This window comes from Zingiber officinale, chromosome 4A (assembly GCF_018446385.1).
Source record: "Zingiber officinale cultivar Zhangliang chromosome 4A, Zo_v1.1, whole genome shotgun sequence".
Classification (NCBI taxonomy): Eukaryota; Viridiplantae; Streptophyta; class Magnoliopsida; order Zingiberales; family Zingiberaceae; genus Zingiber; species Zingiber officinale.
In genome coordinates this window covers 7,122,040-7,135,463 of record NC_055992.1, presented here as the reverse complement: position 1 = coordinate 7,135,463, position 13,424 = coordinate 7,122,040, and the positions used below count along the sequence as shown (strand labels likewise).

The 13,424-nt window shown below is 39.1% G+C and overlaps 2 protein-coding genes across 3 annotated transcripts; one reads left to right on the top strand and one right to left on the bottom strand.

The window, feature by feature from the left end:
- The first annotated feature begins 361 nt into the window (after nucleotides 1-361).
- On the top strand, nucleotides 362-5,931 carry LOC121969434 (BEL1-like homeodomain protein 7). Of its 2 annotated transcripts, none has more exons than XM_042519540.1 (5): nucleotides 362-693; nucleotides 1,634-2,698; nucleotides 4,007-4,383; nucleotides 4,469-4,529; nucleotides 4,972-5,931. In XM_042519540.1, the coding sequence occupies exons 2-5, from the start codon at nucleotides 1,778-1,780 to the stop codon at nucleotides 5,512-5,514; spliced, it is 1,902 nt and encodes a 633-aa protein (XP_042375474.1). In that variant the 5' UTR covers nucleotides 362-693; nucleotides 1,634-1,777; the 3' UTR covers nucleotides 5,515-5,931. The 2 variants fall into 2 exon arrangements, with proteins under 2 accessions (XP_042375474.1, XP_042375475.1); XM_042519541.1 differs by lacking the exon at nucleotides 362-693 and adding an exon at nucleotides 1,020-1,053.
- Nucleotides 5,932-6,044: 113 nt separating this feature from the next.
- On the bottom strand, nucleotides 6,045-12,030 carry LOC121969433 (beta-galactosidase 5-like). Its single transcript, XM_042519539.1, has 20 exons — nucleotides 11,519-12,030; nucleotides 11,160-11,438; nucleotides 10,933-11,028; nucleotides 10,724-10,836; nucleotides 10,576-10,642; nucleotides 10,345-10,437; nucleotides 10,113-10,256; nucleotides 9,851-9,939; nucleotides 9,611-9,716; nucleotides 9,431-9,518; nucleotides 8,817-8,935; nucleotides 8,554-8,718; nucleotides 8,286-8,464; nucleotides 8,038-8,147; nucleotides 7,860-7,969; nucleotides 7,656-7,766; nucleotides 7,451-7,564; nucleotides 7,166-7,371; nucleotides 6,699-7,035; nucleotides 6,045-6,585 (listed from the first exon to the last, which is right to left on the bottom strand). The coding sequence occupies exons 2-20, from the start codon at nucleotides 11,334-11,336 to the stop codon at nucleotides 6,454-6,456; spliced, it is 2,556 nt and encodes an 851-aa protein (XP_042375473.1). The 5' UTR covers nucleotides 11,337-11,438; nucleotides 11,519-12,030; the 3' UTR covers nucleotides 6,045-6,453.
- Between the last annotated feature and the right edge of the window lie 1,394 nt (nucleotides 12,031-13,424).

Here is a 13,424-nt window from a genome sequence, read left to right as displayed (position 1 = left end):
AGCTTCCTTGAGGACTTGCGTGGCGTGGAGTGGGTCGTGAGATGCGAGCGTCGCCGGCCATGCTTAGGACCCCAGGGAGGTGAATGAAAAGGCCGAATGACCAAGAAGAGAAAGGTGGATCAATGGCAGAGATGGACAAGTTGGTGCTTGAGAGATTTACGAGCAGGTTTTAGGTCTACCAACTGGTGGTTAGGAGATATCGCACCTTAATAAATGGCAATCCTAAACTTTGAGAAACTCCCGCAAAGACTTGGAAATAAAGGGAATTGAGCAAGGTAGGAAGACCAGTGGAGAAAAAGATTTGTCATTTACCATCGGGCGAAGGGAGAGAGAGGTAATCTCACACTCAAGGTGGAATTTTGGGGGATGGGGATGGAGAGAGGAAAAGGAGAATAAAAAACTCGGTGGTAATATTATATTGGCAATTGGGGATGCTGATGAGAGAGAAAGAGGGAGACTGGCGAGGGATGGATAATATTATAAGGGCAGAGAAAGAACGGGGAAAAGCTTCGTGTCCTTTGGATTGAGGCCTTGGGATCGGTCTGTCTCTGGATTGGGGGGGATTCCGATTTTTCTCAGCCGATCAGCCGCGAATTCGTGCTCTCCCCGAGGTGCGCGCGGGCATCTACCGCCGCCGCCGCCGAGCTTTGCCCTATCCCTATTTCTTTTTCCCTATCGCACTATCGTTCTCAGGTACTGAACGTCGGTCTTTCTCGTGCAGGTTTCTTTTGCTTTCTCTATCATTTTCATTCGAATCTTTCTTCTTCAACAACGACATATTTAATTTTGTACCCGCATGTTTCATGTTTCAAGACCATCTCAGCTTTCTTCTTCTGTCTCCCTCTTTGTCCGTGTCCATCGTTCGATCTAGTTCGTCTCCCTGGCTGATTTCTGCATGAGAACTTTGGAAATCGGGTTTGCTATGGTCTTTTGCATGATTCCGTCTCTTTTACTTCCAAAAGCTAGTTCTTTGAAAAAACTATTTTCCTTCTTTGCCAGATCGATTGGTTTGGGCGAGAGTTTAGTGCAAGTGGAATCGGTCGTACTATAATAGTATGCTTCTTTTGGCCTATTTGATGATTTTTCTTATGCTCTTTTCTCCCTCATCATGTTCTGATTTTTTTTTTTTTTGCTCAAATTCTTTCCTTTTTCCTATTCTTCAATGGGAATTCTGGCGTGTTTGTCAAGGTTAAAAGGACTACGAGCCATGGAATTTTGGGTAGTTGGTTTTGGCTTGTATGAGTGACTCATCTTGGTTCTCTTTTTCGTTGTAATTGTACTGAAGTTCCTGTTCCTCACACGAACTAATCGGAATATAGAGGACAAGTACATGAATTTTTCTAATCATTTTTGGTACCACTCTGCCAGTCAGAGGAAGCTATTTTCCTTCGTTTTGTTGGTATAAGCACTACAATTTCTTTGTTGACACTGGCTTATAGTTGAAAGCATGTAGCCTTCCTACTATGTTATTGGTTAAAGATCGATTTTAATTGTCCACATCTAGCAGGCTGCAGTCCTTCTCATGATTCTTCAGTTATTACTTTTTTGTGTGCCAGTTGATCTTCTTTTTTTCTTCAGATTTTCATAATGTTTTTTCATACTATTGATTGTGGCAATGTAATTTCTTCCCAAGGTATTAAGCTTTCCATGTTAAAGTTTGTTGAGGTTCAGATGAGGACACCAGTATCCAATTTGCAGTCAAGATATTGCAACAATTCTTAATATTGTAATTTGTGAGGATTGAACCATTGGTAGTTGTTTTCAAGGGAGAAAGATAATGCCTACTTTCTATTCAGACTCTGATGATCAAAATGGAACTGCTTCAAATCATTGCCCAAATGCACCAGGGAATGCTCCGTATACTGACTCATCACTTCCTGGCACCATGGCATACCTTAGCTTCCCGTATTCTTCGGTTACAAATGCATTAACCGGCATTACCCAAACCCCACAAAATCATCTCGAGTTTCCTGTTGCCTCCGCCATCTTTTCTCAAAGTGTTACTGGGGGAAATTCTGATATTCTCACATCCCGTCTTGGCGATCATGGTTATAATTATTGGAAAGATGAAAGAAATGAGATGTTATTTATGCAGCCAATTGATGGTTCGATCAATGGTTCCAACAATCTACTTAGTGCTGATGATCCTCAGATGAGTCTGCGGGCACAATTGGGCATCATAAATGGACAGAGCTTATCTTTGCAGCAGTCAAGTGTACCCATGATGCAAAATCAAGGATTGTCTCTCAGCCTTAGCACCCAAATGCCAGTTCCTTCAATTCAGTACCAAACTGCTTGTTCAGATCTCTCTTTTATTGGCACTCATCAGTCAGCTTCGGGAGATGTTGGTCCTTTAAGGGAGGAAACCTTTGAAGACAAAAATATGCATAGTAATGTCTTGTCATTTGGGCATTCAAATATCACAACCTTGATCCCAAATTCAAAGTATCTCAAGGCAGCACATGAATTACTAAATGAAGTTGTTAATGTGGAGAAGGCTTTGAAGAAAAAAACAGATAAATTCCAAGGTATCCATATTTCAATTGCCACCACAGATAAGGATGGTAGCGGGATATCGAAGACTGAAGCAAAGACTTCAAACCCAAAAGAGACTGCTGGTTGTTCTGGTGAGCTGTCGCCTTCTGAAAAGCAGGACCTTCAGTGCAAAGTCACAAAGCTATTGGAGATGTTGGATGAGGTGCACTGCTTTCTTTCCTTTTCTTATTCTTTCATTAATGTTTTATCATATTTGCTACCAGCATATATATCTGAAGAATTTTAGCTACATTCTGATTAAGATCAATATAGGTTTGCTTGAATTCGAACTCCAACCATTAAGTTTATTTAGTTTGAAGAGAGTAATAATTTCTTCAATGATTTTTTTGTTGTTCATTTTTATTGAGCTTCTGTGCACACTACCATAAATGCTTCTTTTTTTGTGTTCTCAAGAAACCTATTAACCCATAATTATATTTCTAGAGCCTGTTTTAGTTTCTGTGTTTGTATAATTAGCAGGAGATGATCAACAATTCTTCTACTGAGGTCCTGGTCTTGTTGTACTTTTATTGGTCAATCCCTATTTTTACACGACGAATCTATTTGTATTTGTTGATTGAATCTCCTAAGAGAGAGAGAGAGAGAGATCTGTTTGGAGGAAAACATCAATAGGTCAGTCACAAATACAAAGAGTGAAATAAAATTAAAAATTAGAAAGTCCATCTTTATGTTTCTTTTGTAGGCGAAGGAAGGGATGCAAAAATTCTCGATCTCAAGTAGTTTTTATGATCAAGTTTTCCAAAATGTTTATCTTTCTATCCTGACTCAGTTTTAATGTAATTACCAATTTTTTCTTGCTGTATGAGAAAAGTTTTAAAGAAGAAGAATCTATGAAGTGCCTTTATATATGGTGCCTCCAACTGTGTCCATCTCAATAAGCTTTAAACAGGATGCCAAGATAAAACGTGAAACCTTACCAAGGATCAAAAAGAATGGTCTCAAGTAACACATTGCTTGACATCACACAAAACTTTCCTATGAGGGTAACTACAAAATCGGAGAGAAACTATAATAATCAACAAAATGGGAGAGAAACTACAATAATCAATCCTAAAGCATCAACATGAAATTTGTTAGTCGAATAGCTCACAGACAATGTAATGGTACAGCAGAGGAAGCTCAAACTTGCTTCTGTGCAAAATAATTTCAAAATGAAAAAACCAAGAAATAAGTCATTTTTCCTGATGTAGACAATGTCTCAAGGACTAAAGCTACGAAACAGGAGTCAAAACTGCCATAAACAATATAGTTAAAAGCATCTGCATAAAATCTAAATAAATGTACATGATTTGTAGTATTATGTTCTTTTAAGTTACATATGATAGATTGGAATTTTATCAGATGCGAGACCACTCATCAATTAGTTGAATTGTTTCTTTTGCGGTATGATTTGAAAATATTTAGATTCTTTGTGATTGACCCATACACGATTCATTTCCTTTTCTTGCAGGTTGATAGACGGTATAAACATTATTACCATCAGATGCAGATAATAGTATCATATTTTGACACAATAGCAGGTTGTGGGACGGCCAAACCATACACTTCACTTGCCCTTCAAACAATATCTTGTCATTTTCGCTGCTTGAGAGATGCCATCAGTGGCCAAATTCAAGTTGCAAGAAAAAGCCTTGGCGAACCAGATAACTCAAGTAGCATGAGTGGTGGTTTATCTCGCCTTCGACACATAGATCAGCAGTTAAGGCAACAGAGAGCCATGCAGCAATTTGGAGTGATGCAACCCAATGCCTGGAGGCCACAGAGGGGTTTGCCTGAGTCATCTGTCTCAATTCTTCGTGCTTGGTTGTTTGAGCACTTCCTTCATCCGTAAGCTCAGATATCTTATCTTTGAACTAGCTCATTTATAAGTACAAAGGATAAGCTAATAGTTAAATTAGCATCTCCTTTGCAGTTACCCAAAGGATTCTGAGAAGCTAATGCTTGCGCGGCAGACAGGTTTGTCCAGAAGTCAGGTATTATTCGTTATTCATGTATGAACTTTGCGTGCCTCTCCCTTTAGCACTTGTGACATCAGGATCAAAATTGTCTTAACGGGAATCTTTCTTTTACCCTGTAATTTTCTGTTGAGATTTTTTGTGGTCGTCTATTGATCTGTTTAGCTTAAGATTAGTTCGTAGGATCAGATTTTTAAAATGATTCCTCATCATGTAGCTTATGTTTTGACTGGAGCATTGAGAGTTGATTGTTAGTGATTCTATGCTATGCATTAGGTCATTGTAAATTTATGGATGCTAATCCATTCTCGATTCCAATACGATCTTTGGATTGCATAACCTATTCACATGATATACATTTTTGTCTATGTTGCAATAGCATTTAATAATGAAACTCCTTGCTCATTTCATTCTAGAAGACTTTGAAGTGTAGTAGTTGATCCTACTTTAACTTCTCTAGGTTGCAAACTGGTTCATAAATGCTCGTGTTCGCCTTTGGAAGCCTATGATTGAAGACATGCACAAAGAAGAGTTTGGTGACATTGAGATCGACTCAAACTCTTCTTCAGAAAATCCAACAAAAGCAAAGGAGGACATTCAATCCTCTGGGGACCATGAAGAGCCAAAAAATGCAAATGTTAATAGATGCCAAACAAGCCAGATAGGTGATTCAAAGCCCTGTCTCATTCCAGTGACCGAGACAGCTACTGCTTTTCAGAATGAATCAACTACACAAGTCTCTAACATGAATATAAAGAACAGTGAACAAAGGTCCATTGGAGGAGATTCCAGCTTTTTACAAGATGCTACTGCCAACGCAGATCAAAGCGGGAGGTTTTTCACGTATCAGATGGGCGAGTTAGGTCAGTATGGAAACAGTGGGGTGTCACTTACACTCGGGCTGCAGCAGTGCGATGTAGGCCTTCCTATATCAGACAATCATCAGAGCTTTCTCGCATTGAGAGGGAACGATGTTTATGGCACTGCCCTCCACCTCGGTTAGATACAGATGCCTTTGATTATTCAAATGTCGGGGACCGACCACAAAGATTTGGATCAACAAATCTACTACATGATTTCATCTCGTAGATAGATTTACATTGGCTATGATTGCTATTTGAAACACTGAACCAGAATAATTAGATGCTTTCAGGCATTGTTTTCGAGCTTTTATAGGGGACAGTGAGCGCAGTCATGGTATACAATGTAACATAAAGAGGTGGCTATTTGGTGGAATTATAGGGTAGTTTGTTATAAAGATATCAGCATATTTTTGTGTAATCTAAAGGGCAAAACATGTAAAGTGTTGTATATTAGTTGAATCATGGATGTCACCCAAGGCCATTGACACTGTTCTTGTGTAATGGAATTATTGTCCTTTAAATTAATAAAATCACTGGGATTGTATAATCCAACACCAGTAGCACTGTTCTCAATTATATGCTGGGACCATATAATCAGGCAATCTCTCTTCTTGATTTTGGTTACGCATAATCCAACCTGTTTTAACAGTTAAGCAGACAACAAGAAGAGGAACATGTAAGAAAAGGTTCTCATTGCCACACAATTCATTACAAGACATGCCATCCAAGAACAAGATAGAGACGGCAGCAGACGACATCACTAATTGAATTTTTGCAACCAGTTTTGTACTGATCAAAATCTGGAAGAAAACTAATGGCGGCAACGAGGCATTGGATTCCTGCAACTGCACCAATCACACGATGACTTCATTACCATACCAAAGCATGAAGATGGAGGATTTTTCTCTACTTTCCTCTTGCTTTCTGACCTGGCACCGACTTCTAATTGCAAGCCAGCAAGCCAAACAACTGAGAATCCAAAGAAGCAACTTGGATTGACACACACTTTACAACTGTGCCGAGATTTTCTCAGCCTTCTTTCGAGATATTAAGAACTTCCTCTATGTGCTTTATGAAGATCAATGCATTGGTTGAGCAACTGCAGAGCATATGGCTTCTACCGCGACTCTTTTCATGACATGTAGGCATGGATCCCCACCAAAATTGGTGGCGGAGATGGCAACCATACACCTCTGCTGTCCAATGCACTTCTGTTCAGATCAAACAAAGAATTAAGGATGATACATGCATCAAAGTAACTGTGTCTACTTGGTTGCTGAATGCTTTTAGATTGACGAGAAGGAGAAAAGAGAAGTGTGGAGACCTTTTCCAAAATACTGTAGGAATTTGATGAATGGCATGCTCCCTGTTGGAAATTTCCACATGTTCCGACGGGTGTTCCATAGCTAGCAAATTTGATGGCTGATATAACTTGTCCCGGAGTGCATTGGAGGTGGACCTTTGGCTTGTGGTGTTCTTCAGGCCGACCATAACTCTCTATCTCCCAATTTTTTATCATGGGGTGCCATTCAGATACATCAGCACACACACTGGAGATGGATCTCTTAGCTAGAGAGATTTTTGTCGCATCACCTCCAAGCTCTTCAAATACTACTAGTAGATTTCTCGATGGCTGTAACCAGGATCTTGGCACATGGTACCTGAATATCAAATACTTAGCACCCAACACTTACTAAAATTTTGTTACAGGAATTGACAGACACAAGATCCTAATTCTATCCAAATAAAGGATTACAAGTTTGAGTTCCTTTTCACAATGGCAAAAATTACCATCTTTGGGTTGGTTGGCCACAATTGCTTTGACACTTTGGCGATCGATATGTCCCTGTATAACTGCATGAACTGCAATGTTCATTAGGAGCAGATGCAGTCCAGTATCTTCCAATACTTTGCCCATTTATCCAAGCCTCGCCCTTTCCCATACTTCCCATATCCAAAGCTAATGGCTCATCCCCATCAGGAGCATCAATATACGCCTGCAAAACGGTAATAGCAAAAACATAGGTGCTAAAAATCATCATTTTAGATTAGAATCATGATAATGTATGTACTTACCCGGTACCATGTTAAAGGCTGCTGATTTTGAACTGCTAATGAGGATTGCATCCACTCAACAGAGAAAGTACCCTCCAAGGAATGCAAATTCATGGCTTCTCCTTTAAGACCAACCTACAAAAGCAGAAAACCAAAAAAACTTATTGCTTCACTATGTCTGAAATTCAGCTCGTAAACGAAAACTATAATGAACAAATGTGATAACCTGATATGACCATTGCTGCCATGTTAGGTCCTTGCTGCCCCCATCAAAACCATGTAACACAACAGGACCTAGAACTCCAGTACTCCACAACTCGTAATGTGGGCCTGCGTTCTTCACCAAAGTAATTGTGCAAAAAAAGAAGTTCAGTGTTTGATTCCTCGACTTGGAAATATGGTTGATAGAAATGACAAAAAAGTAACTTACTGGTAGCCCAACAGCCACACTTAACAGTGCAATTTTATTAGTTCCAGCGCGAAGATTGACATTACCAGAAAATTTGATCTTCCTATCCTTCCTGGTCCCATAAGCAGAACCTTCCATACCATATTCAAAGTTTAAGAATCATTGTATTCGAAAGAACACAAGCGACACATTAATATACCTGAGAGCTCTCCATTAATAAAGACATGAAGAGCATGACCAGCAGAATGGACGGTGAGAACAGGACGCCGACCTCGTTGTAAGAATTCTTCAGCAGGATTGACATCAACACTAAACAAAATAACACAATAGTGTAATTAATTCAGTGTGTGGATCATTATTAGCGCATTGAAGAAAGTCGAAGAAAATTAAGATGGAGCAGATCTAGCTATACTTAAATTGAGAAAGGTATGTTGGATAAAGTCACACCTAGTGATGTACCACAAGTAGTCACTTGTATCCCTTGTGACATTTATCTGTTCTAACAGCCCAGTCGAGGTAATTAGTGAGTTTTCTCCCTGTGAAGCTACCTCATCATCATAGGTCTCCCACACAAGTGACTGAGCATTAATTGGGTACATTTGCATCTGAGATGTTTGCACTCCGATCTGTGGTAATTTGACAACAAAAACACTTTCCAATTAGTAAGATTAACTATGATAGTATCCAACTCATCCGGTAAAATAATTGAGCTTACCTTTGCAGTGTTGAAAACTACATTTCTGCAGTCCGGTAAGATGCTGATTGACCATGGTGGGAGGCTGTAGTGCATGTTGTTGAACATTACTCTTGCAAAGGAATTTGTATCATAATTAGCAAGGAAAGCTGCACATCCTCCAGATTGGGGGCTGAAAACATGAGCCTAAATTCGAAGAAGACAATCAATTATCATTGAGTCATTTTGATCTCCAAAATCATGGAAACCTTATTTAGTTAGTGCTAACTTAGAATCTAACAAACCTCTTGGAGGTTTCCCAAAGAAGTAACAGTAGGATCGGCAGAAATAAGAGCTTGCTCACACAACTTAATGGCCCTGTGAAGCTCTTTCAAGTGCCCGTACTTTGGTTCTCGGACTAATCCTGCCATTTTGTCACAGAAAATCAGAAGATGCAAGTAACACATACTAAATCTTTCTTCTTTTTAAACACATTATATGTAGTTCAAGTGTCAAGACAAATTAATTTACTCTAGCGTTAATAAGATATTGTGCTAATATCAGATTTCTGACACGAACGTAGCTTATGATCGCAAATGACAAATAATTAACAAATGAAAAATAACTATTTTAAATGCTTCTACACGACAAAGCTATGCACAAGATGTAGAAATATAAGTGAAATATCATGACAGACAATTATCTAGTAAAGCCACACTGAACAAGTTACGATTGAGTTGGATTTTACAAGGGATTTTTAGGTTACAGAGCAGATGAGTATGCCATGACCCTATAGTCATTCTAATGTGACAATAGGTCTTTAGTTCATCCTATCCAACTCAGGCAGAAAATCATTGGCAAAAATTTCAATCATTTTCTTACGCTTCTTGAAAGATAAAAGGGTATTTCTCTGTCATACCATATTCGTCAATCGGTGCATCATAGTCATAACTGGTTGTGATGAAGGGTCCTCCAGCTGTATGCCCGAAATTAGTTCCTCCATGGTACTTAATCAGCAACCAAAGGAAAAAAAAAAAATTAGCAGTTTAGAATCATCTAAGGGCGAAGATAATTTAGAGAGATGGATTGTAGTTCCAACCATGTAATAGTTTATAAATGAGCCGCCCTTTTGTATAAAACGTGCCACAGCAAATGCAAGATCTTGAACTGGTCGTTGACGGATAGTGTCTCCGAATTCTGTAAACCTATATTGGTAGCACAGAAGGATTTTGAGAATCCCCAGCATTATTCATCTTTATCCACATGGTCATAACATATACGATAGTCCATGTACAAATCTCACATTTAAAAGGAAAACCGAAATTGCTTAGCAACTTACCAACCACTCCAAGCTTCTGTCCACATGGTAGGCTTATAAGGCTTATTTGGAGTAAAACTATGACAATAGAAGCCATTGCATGTATTTATCTGTTTCAAACATTAGAAACCTTCAGAAACATATCGAAAACATATGTCAACAAGAAGACAAATGAAGTCTAACAAAGATAACTAAAAATTAAGCACAAGCTTATAAGGTGAATGTATTAGATAAAGGAATATAACTCTTCCTATAACACAACTCCACCAATTTGTTCCCTTACCACTGATTCAGGAGCATCCTCCTCCTTACACATCACCCATGGTACACCAGTGCCCAACCCGACAGCCATTTGTGCAGCCCAGTTCATGTATGCATGACCAGCGGCGCCAAATGCCTTACTTTCAGGCCCATACTCGTTTTCAATCTGCATCGAAAAATTCCAAGGTAAACCATTATTCTATCTCCTATCATCCTAATCTTCCAATGAAAATAAAACATGATGAGAAACATGCCTGTGAAAGGATGATCGGCCCACCCTGAGAAGCAAAAAGTGATTCACTCTTCATCATATCAACAATTTTCTGGGTGAAACCTTGCATAGCCATCTGTAGAAAAAATTATCATATATACTTGTAAGACATGAAACTTAAAGCAAACAGGGAAAACTACATTGTTCTTGCAACAATTCAACACGAGAAAAATATAGGATGATTGACTATGAAAGAATGGTTCAAGGAATTTACCTTGAAAGGCTCATTATCTGTTCTGAAGCTGATTCCGGGCACATATTTCAACCAAACTGGAAATCCTCTAAACCAACGAGGAAAGCAAAAATGAGGAACAAATAAAATTTAATCACACATCTACAAGAAAAATCTGAGAGAGAAGTACCCAAAATTCCACTCTGCACAAACATACGGTCCAATTCGGAGGTGAACATGCAGCCCCACCTTCTGGACTGTCTTGATAAACCTAACCAAGTCATACCTTCCCTCGAAATTATACTGCCAGAAAAAGGAAAACAAATTGATACTTTGCCCTCAAATTGAAGCACAACAAACAAAGAACCAAGAAATTAGCAAGGGAGATCTGCAAAATACACTGCCAGGTGAAGGTTCATGGCCGTTCCAGAAGACATAAGTCTGTATAACATCCAATCCTCCATCTTTAGCTTTTTGTACAAGTCCTTCCCACATCTGCCACACCGAATCAACAATCAACAATGCGCATCTAAGATTAGGGTGAAAATCCTCAACAACAGTCACCTAAAAGAAGATTAATAAAAGATAAAGGTAAAAAAGAAGCTTTTGATGTTTAGGGAAACTACTTCTGGGGTGCTTCTGGGGTAGTGAATGGAGCCTGAGATGAGGATCCTCCGCTGTCCATTGATGACGATGGCCTTCCTGTCATAGGTCACACCACATTGCGCCGCGGGGAGGAGGAAAAGCAGGAGGAGGGAAAAGGGGAGTGGGGAGAGGAAATGTGGTGAGCTCTGGACTGCCATTCTCAATCCCACTCCAATCTCTCAGATCTCACACTCCTCCCAAAGGGGGTAGAGCTAAAGGTCACCAGCGCGGTCTCTCCACAATGCCAAGGAGATCGAATCCTGCTGCAGTGCAAGCGATATAATTTATAACAGAAAAAAAGTTAAAGAGCAGGTGAGTGCAGTGCGGCATCCCCCTTTACCTCCTCACACCAGATGGGCAAGGTGTAGGGCTATGGCAGCGCCAACCGTGCAGCTCATCTCATCGGAGGCCGCAAGACGCCAACTTTTTTCGCCCACAAGGCAATAAATAAGCGCATTTCTTGTTGCCCACCCTCCATGGCCGTGTTAGGTCGGGATAGAGCAGAACCGGTAAAGATTAGTTCTTGAAAGCTGGCCGACACTCTTGAATGAGAGCGGTTATGGAAGACGGTAAATCTTCAAGTGAGCGAGTGATGGATCTGTCTCTCGTCGGTGGGTTTTGGCTTCGCCTATCACGCTGCAGTAGACTCCAGTACCATCATGCACGTTTGGCGCGTTCTGTCCTCTTCTGAACGAACTGCCACCGGCTAAAATTTCTACTCGACAAAGCGACGCAGCGAGTTCATGGCGAACAACTTGGTTGGCGACGCCACTAATCGTTGCATGAATAAAGAGTTAGTGGTCCTTCACATACACACAAGGCTTGAGATCCAAGCAAGAAGTCTGCTTTCCGAGACAAAATAAAGTATTTCTTCTTTCCCCGTGGCCACAGGCGGTAGATCCCCAGGTAAATCCATGCAACAGTGAAGAACCAAATAGAAAGGGTCTCTGTTCTCATTGTTCACACTGCAATCCAGTAACTTTGAAGAAACACAGCGCGCCATTCCCGGCGGGGATACATGGATCTCCATCCACTACAACTGAAGGGTGGGGTATCGCCGACGGCTCTACGCGTTTTCTGTGCCGCGGATGGCGGAGTCAGTGATTTAGTGTTTGCGACGTATATTTATATGTATAATTAGTCCATTTGTTGGAAAAAGGTTTGTTATTGTTTGCTGATTTTTTGTCTTGTTTAGCATGATCAACAAGCAAGAGGACTCAAGTTCCTTCTCGATCTTGATTTGGAAAAAGACGGATTTTTGTATAATTTTCAAGTAGTGATCAGTACAGCAAGGACAGATTTGCTGAGACAAGAGAAGGAACAGACTGCGTGCTGCAAATTATTTGGAATCTTTCGCTCGATGCGTTTTGGCGGTGCTGTGTTTGGGTGCACCGACAACAATGATAATTATCGAGGAAATCAAGTATACCTCGTAAAATAAAATTTTAAAAATTCATATTTCTTAATTTAAGTTGTGGAATTTAGATTTAAGGATTTCAATTACACTCAATAAGATTCTCATTTTCTGGGATGCATAACGTCATAAAAAAAATCTTTCTTATCTTCTAATCAACTTAACTATCGATTATAAATTGACCTAATAATTTATCTTTATTCATATAATCTCAGGTGAACTATAAATAACATCTGGGGTGAGCGTAATCACCTCTTTAGTTACAGCAAGATCATGAGAAATATAATGATGTGAGACGATAGTTCAAACTGACATAGTCCATAATCTATGACTCGGGATGAATGACAAGAGAGGGTATCAATCAAATTGAAGCTTGTTTTAGTTCTGAATATTTTTACTATTTTTTCTTTGTTTTTTTTAAATTTTCAAATCTATTTAAATGTCTGTTTAATTATTTTTAAGGAGATTTTTTTTATTAATATGAATTTATGATGGTATCATCTCTTTCCAAATAACAAGTTTAGTTGTCTATCTCTTAATAATGAAATTAATAAAATTTAGAAGATCGTTTATGATATTCATAAACAAATTAAGATATCCATTGTATTTTAATTCTTAATGATTTTAAAATTATCAATAAATTTTAATCAAAACTCACTGCATCTTAAAAATACTTAAAATCAAATTAATTCGCTTCTGATATCATCGTGAGTATAATTATGTCCTCGTTTGTGAATTTCATAGCCCAAATAGATAATTATGAATAATAGGGATAAATCTAGGAATTTGAGTTTCGATGGACTTGCACTTAATGTAATAATTGGTACACGAA